We start from the raw sequence: 7,442 nt of genomic DNA, 5'->3' as shown, positions 1-7,442 counted from the left end.
GTATATTAATATTTCTTAAATTTAAACCTGCCGTTTAATACCAATCAACATCCAACGTGACATGGATCAGAACTAAACTACAAATATATAATTGATCTGATCTTTTTAGAATTATTATTTCTTACTAAGGCTGTTTGCGGCTAGAGATGACAATCATGGATCTGGACTGCGGACCTGGCCTGTAAAAGACTGTCGCCGTACGGTATTGGGATGAGGTTTTCTAGGTCCGCAAATTTGCGGACCTCGCGGGATGGGTCTTTGCGGGACTGGATCTTTTGCGGGATGGGCAAAAACGGATCATGCGGGATTACATGGACCCGCATTTTTTTCTTTATTCTTATTTTACCTAAAAAAAATGAGAAAAATGAGAAAAAGCGATTTTTGTGACTTTTCCCCAGAAAACATAAGGAGTCCCGGCAATGATGCATGATTCGAGCTCCGGTGATGATGATTCGAGCTCCGGCGATGACGACTCCAGCTCCAGCGATGACGATTCGAGCTCTGGTGGTGTTTTGATTTGGTTTTCTCTTTTTATTACACACAGCTATGAATTGCTTTATTACAATGTGATATTTCTTGTTTAAGTTGATTGGTTTTGTTTTCAGTATTGTGAATTGGTGTTTTCCTTAAATTAAATTTGGTTATAATGGTGTTGTTTAGGAGAAAAGTTAGTTGAATATCACGTCCCTTGTATAATTTGGTAAAGTGATTCACAAATTTTCTTGCAATCCAAATAATTAAAAAGAGAAATGGTTTGATGAAGACATACGACACTTGAACCAAATTATTACAAAGACAACAACTCAATCAGATTCAAACTCAACAAAAGCTTATGCTGATAACAAAAGAAGGCTTTTAACTCAAGAACGCCAACACAAACAGAACTTTGTGGAATTGATTTTGATAAGTTTTTAGTGAAGCTAAATGAGCTCTCTTCAACACTCTTACACAACTCTTCTACTTGAACATTCATGGAAAAATCTGTAGTAGGCGGTTTGATAAAGAGGCGTCCCGCAGGATGCCCCGCGAAGGCCTATATATTTTACGGTACGAGTTTGGGCCAGCATTTTGGAGACCGCAGTCCCCGCGGGACAGACCCGCTATAACCCGCTCAACGACTAACCCGCTGCAGTACGGGATGGGTAAACCTGTTTGACATCTCTATTTGCGGCTCATAAATAAATAAACCAACAGAGTTATTCCCAAATATATTTTATTTCTTAAAGAGAATATTCTCTTTTTTTTATTATTGTTTTAGCTCACATTTTATTCTCTCTTTCTTTTTCTTGTAACTGAACATTTGATTCTCTTGCCAGCAAATTAAGTAGCACTGATAATTTTGACCTCTTTTTTTTGAAACACAAAAAAATCTGTAATAATTTTGACTAAAATTAAAAAAAATTGGCACAATTATGAAAGATTGATTATTAACATCCACTGATCCGACCGCGCCGTAAATAAATTTAATTATTTTATAATAAAATTTAGTTTATGATGTATATAATATATTTGTAGACATAATTTTTTTTAAACTATGTTAAATATTTTAATTTTTCTATAAATGTTATATAGTTTAATTATTTTAAACTGATATGATGAAATGTATTTTCAGTTTAAATAAATATATTTTATATGCATTAATATAAAAAAGATTTAAGTTATTATATTAATATAATTTTTTATTTTTCTTAATAAATTTGTTATATTTTTCAGCAGATTTTAGCTATTTAAAAATAAAAAATATTTTTAATATTTTTTAAAAAATAAAAGATATTATAAGTAAATTAGTGATAAATTGATTTAACATTATTGTAAATGAATATCTAAGAATTCACATATTTTAGTGGTACAAATCGTTAATAATACATAATATATTTTCATAGGTTTCTTTTTAATAAGATAGATGATTAAACAAATAAACAAACGAAACAAGAGAAAAGCTTGGTTTTTTTTTTTTTTTGGAACACTGAGAAAAGCTTGGTTAGTTAAATAAAAACAGAAGGTAGATTTGTCCTTTTTTGAAACCATACTTATGAGGACGTGGAGCCTTCGCTTCATCTTCCTATCTCTTCATATAGTGAAAAAAATGAAGATAAAATTCAATGGTGTTTAGATTTCAATTCATTTAAGACAAAATCTCTGCAGAAACATTGAATCCGCTTGTCATCAGAGGATCCCTATCGTGTGAACTCAAGAAACCTCGACCAAGTCATTAGAAGTTGGATCTTGAGTTTGACTCGCTTTTTTTTTTTTTGTTTTTTTCTCTCTCTCTCTTCCTTGTTGTCACTTGCAGGCGGTGCAAACAATAAAGACTGTTCGTTGTGTTTGATCGAAATCTCTTCATTTGAGTTCACATTACAGAGTTTCTTGGGAATTTTTTGATAAAATCTGACAAGCTTTGGTTCAGAGGAAGACGATCTGTTGAAAAAGTTCCAGTTCTGGTAAGTTTTTCTTTGTCTTTGTATTTACATTCATTTTTAAGAAAACAAGAAACATGTTTTTCTTTTTATTTTTCTCCCCTAGTGAAACCAGATCGAAAGTTCAGAACTGATTAGTGTTTGATCCGTCTTAAAGATCCTAAAAAATGTTTATGAGAGTTTGACCAAGTTTTTCTTGGATTCTTGTTGCAGAGTATAAAACAATGCCTGAAGGGAAATTAAGATCAGGAGTTTACAGATCATTCATAATGTGCGATGATCCAAGAGGAGTTGTTGAACGTGGCGCAATCAAGAAACAGAGATATAATAGCATATGTAGTGGTACTAACCAAAGATTTGACCATCCTTCCAAACCCAAAGAGAGATCCGAAACGGCACCGAGGAAGAGCACAGAGGATGCTCCTGCTCCTTCTTCTTCATTGCAGCTCTTGAAAGTATCTAAAGGGATTCAGAAACTGAACGTTGCGATTGATTCATATTCCAAAGGGTCAAGCTATGAGACTGTGAGGCCTGAGGATATAGCAAAAGGTTTGTTAAGAGGAGCGCTTGATTTGGAGGAGTCTTTAGCTATGCTTAGTAGTATTCAAGAAGCTGATAACAAGCAGAAAGGGAGGGTTACTAAAGATGGAAGATGCGATTTGCGGTTTCAGAGATCGATGTCTGATAGATTCGGAGAGCGTATTGAGAAAAGGATGATGGCTCAAGAGAATGCAGCATCGAGAGATTGTTATGATGAGCTAAGAAACGTGATAAGAGAAAGCTTTCACAGGCAGAATCTTCTTCCACAAACAACTAACACAGAGACTAAGAAGACTCGCGTTGCTAGAAGTGGTTTTGTTTCCTCTTCTGGAGCTGCGTCTTCATCAACGAGCTCAAGCCAATCTTCTATGGTTTCAGGCTCTACAAAATCGTCTGCGTCGTCTGATGTTCCAAGGAGACCTCCAAGTTTGATTGCTAGGCTTATGGGTCTGGATGTATCTCCTCAAGTACAGAACATTAGCATGGTGAAACATATCGATAAGCCAGTTATTGTAAATGTCTCACCAGAAAGACAAGAGAAGCTGCTGAAGAGGAAGAAGAAGGAGAGTCCTGAAACTGTTAGATGCAACTCTACAAGAAAACCTGTTTTACACTCTTTGCCTGAAGAGATTCCGAGTGAGAATCCCTCAAGTATAGTAGTACTCATCAAACCTGTGAATGTTGTACAAGACGAAAAACCGGGCAACAAAAGACCGGTTTTACCGAAGAAACCGAGGATGCAAGGTGAGGTTCATCCAAGAATGATCAACCAGAGAAAAGATCATCAAGCCAAGGGAGGGAGTAAAACAAGCAGCAGCAACACAATGAAATTACCATCGAGTCCGACTAAGAAAGACAAAATGGTGCGGAAAGTAGAAGAGAATGAAGGTAAGGTGATGAAGCTATTGTCACCGAGCAATGCCAAAGCTGTAACAAGAGAAGCAAAACCAAAGGAAATCATCAAAAAGATTTATGTGAAGAAAGACGATATCATTGAAGGTAAAGACAGACGAAGCGCTCTTAAGCCACCTGCCAATCATGCGAGACACAAGAAATCAAATGGTTCTTCAGACACGTCAAGAAACAAGAATCAACCTTCCAGGTTGAGCTCAAGCCCAAGCTCAAGTAGTGATGAGAAGAAAAGTAATAGTCGGTTAAAGAAGTCCGGTGAAGCTAGTAAACGAAGTGTAAGCAAATCTTTGTCACTAGCCTCATTGCATTATTTTTTTCATTTTCTTAATTTTAAATATTTTTTAATAACTATGTTTCTCGTATAGCCAAAGAAAAAACTCCATAAACGAGACAATGACCTCGCTTCAGAGAATAACTCAAGTTCTTCACAAGACACGCGTGTATCAATAAACCAACTTTCTGCAGAGGAAACCACTTCTTCAGAGCTTCACATTCAAGGTTAGTACTACACAAAAGTTCTTAAATCTTAGGATGTTTTCAAAATTTTGTTTCTCTTAAAAATCTCCTCGTATATATAAACTATGTTACTTAGAGCCTATGGTCCAAACTAGATTTAATATATGGTGGTAATTGACAAAAAAAAAAAAATAATAATAATAAACTATGTTACTTTTGTTCTTGTAAAGGCCATTGCGACAGCGGAGAAGTTACTTCTTGTGCTCCCACAATTCAGCAAGAAACCTCTCTTAGATCATTCTTATCCAACTCCTCAGATTTCATCAGCTACGCAGAGAATCTCTTTGACTTCAAAACCAACACTAACAGAAGCCAAGAAAAAACCTGTCAGGGTAGAGACAGCAATGTAATCTCAGACCAAAGACTTGCACTAGACTTTGCCAAAGAAGTAGCCAGACGCAGAAGCCTTCTTCTCATTACCGAACCAACTTGTCTCTTGAGAAGCTCTTTGCACATTGATGAGTTGTTAATGGAAGTCTGTGATGGGTTTGACTCCCTCAGAAGTTACAGAGACACGTTTTTAAATCAGAGCAGCTTCGTTAAAGAGAGCATACACATGGTCTTGGAAAAGGATCTATATAGTAAGAGAAAAGAGATGACAAGCGGAGTTTGGGATTTGGGTTGGAGAAGTGAGTTTCAGATCGACGAAACTCTTCAAGCTGTAGTTGACTTAGAGAAACTCATCTTGTCTGGTTTGATCCAAGAAATTTTCTCTTAACCCCTTGAGCGAACGTAGCAAAAGTTTTCCTCTTTTTGTAATCAGTTCTTTTATAACCAATTATATATAATAATAATTGTAGCAATGAGCTTATAAACTTCAGAGTTAAATTTTGCAGAAACATCAAGCCTGGCAGAATTTATTTCTGATCAAAATATTAGTAAGTGTTTCAAAAATCTGCGAAATTCCATTTCACTTGCAGGTTGTAAGTAAACTGTTAAATTTAAGATAATATTATTCAGGTCACACTTAACTCATAGTTACAATAAGCAAATGCTATTATTGCAATTCCAAATAGCAAACTCAAGAATCACCTGATCAAACAATTTTTTGGACATTTTTATAATGTAGAGAGGGTTTTAGTCAATTTACTATTTTAATAATATTGTGTTATATAAAATACTTTTATTATATAATGATTTTTTGAATGATTCAAAATTTGATTTAGATTTTGAATGTTTGTGCTTATAGGTGTCTAGAACAATTATATCTATAAATCTTGCATTGATAATTATAGAACAAAAGATAATTAACTATACCTTTGGAACTGTTTTGATGAAATAATTTCAAGTTTTTCTTTGCTGATGTAGTCTAGATATCGTATGCGTTGTTCTCGTTAAATACAAAAGTGTATAACATGTTCGTGCATATCTAACTTGTCCGAAATAAAATTTGACATTGTTTAATATATTTGGTTCCTTTTTAGCAATCATTCAATGATACTTTTCATATGCTTACATTGGTATCTAACCCATCAAATTCAACCAGCTTCTCTTTATGGATGCTTTTTGTGTTAATATTTTTTTAGCTTTGTAGTATTGTTGGTAGACACACTAGAGAGTGGATTTATGTCAAGTGACTCATCATCATATTCTCCTAAAGAGATTAAAAATCACATCTTTAAAACACTAAACTTGCTTTGATCCTCCATATGATGCTTCAAGGTCTGTAAATTTCTTTGAACTTCCTGCACTAATTGGCTATAAATTGTATCCCGCCGCATTGAACAGTTTCAAAGAATTTGTTTCATCTTATATTCATGAGTCTTCAAAATGGGGATTTGCGGTTTAAGCTGACTGAATTTAAAACTTTGTATCTTGGTATCATTCCAGGTATTTCTAATAGTATATCATCTTTAATTGATACATTAACTGAAGCTAAGAGTATGCAATAACTTATTATTGAGGTTGTGTTCTTCGGAAATATGATGAATGCATCTTACTCTTGAAGGTTAACAACTTGTTCCTTGGCTAAGTAAACTTGATCAAGCTTGTGTTTCAAGTTTACTAGCATGAGAGGTCAACATGGATGGTTGGCTCCAAACTTCTCTATCCTCATATCAGAGTGAACATATGTGATGTTCAAATTGTACCGCATGGTTCAGTTGTCGTTGGAGTCTTGATTTTTGCCGTATTTATGTCTCATTTCCTTTTATGTAGCAACTACTTTTTTAATATATTTCCATTTATAACACATTGATTCATATTCAATAACATGAAATAAATTACCTCTAAAGATCACTCTGATCATCATTAATTGTAGTAATCTTGGCATTCATAATTGATGCAGTCACCATTTGATAATCCAACAATTCTTGCATTATAAGTTTATGTATGTCCTTCTGCTTCTAGTAAGCACCTATTGAATCACAAAACAATTTTTACTATTGTTAAAAATCATCTAAAATTTGGAATGCACTAACGATGGGTTTTCTCCAATCAACTTCCAATGGATTGGATGTGCATCACCTCTATAATATTATACTAGATGATAATCCGCGCGCATGCGCGGAGTGAGTTCTTATAATAATGTTTGTTTATGAAATGATTTTAACATTTTACAACATTACAATCTTTATCGATTATAAAATGATGAATACAAATGTTGGTCTCTTAAATATAACATCGTTGTTCAAGAGTTAACGTATTATATCTCATTTTAATTATTTTTAAGACTTCATATGCACAAAAGAAAATTTAGTTTTGCGGTTGACACAAATAACTAAAACCAAATAGGCAACATCGATTATATAATGACGAAAGGGGATTATGTTTCTGCTCTCGATTTGTTTAGTATTGACTCTCCATAAGTGATTTCATTTTCTACCTCTATAGAATTGTGCTTTCATTCTCGTCTTTATTTCATTGATATGAGTTAAGTTTCTTTTTTATCTTATTTTATGAATTCAGTGAATTACATAAGTGTCAATTAAAAAATGAACATCTGTAAAAATTAGTTTCACTCCATATACATATCTAAGAATCAAAATTTTGAAAAAAATCACCGTCAAACTATATTAACAGATTAGTGTTCAAATCTAATATATCAAGTTGTTATAG

At 33.8% G+C, this 7,442-nt stretch overlaps 1 protein-coding gene across 1 annotated transcript; it reads left to right on the top strand.

The window, feature by feature from the left end:
* Positions 1-2,042: 2,042 nt before the first annotated feature.
* On the top strand, positions 2,043-5,200 carry LOC106301194. The gene is made up of 4 exons (XM_013737541.1): positions 2,043-2,441; positions 2,631-4,144; positions 4,235-4,367; positions 4,556-5,200. Exons 2-4 carry the CDS (start codon positions 2,642-2,644, stop codon positions 5,101-5,103), a joined length of 2,184 nt encoding a protein of 727 aa, XP_013592995.1. The 5' UTR covers positions 2,043-2,441; positions 2,631-2,641; the 3' UTR covers positions 5,104-5,200.
* Positions 5,201-7,442: the final 2,242 nt, after the last annotated feature.

The sequence above is a fragment of the Brassica oleracea genome, chromosome C7, assembly GCF_000695525.1.
Source record: "Brassica oleracea var. oleracea cultivar TO1000 chromosome C7, BOL, whole genome shotgun sequence".
Classification (NCBI taxonomy): Eukaryota; Viridiplantae; Streptophyta; class Magnoliopsida; order Brassicales; family Brassicaceae; genus Brassica; species Brassica oleracea.
This window is presented reverse-complemented; position numbering and strand designations above follow the sequence as displayed.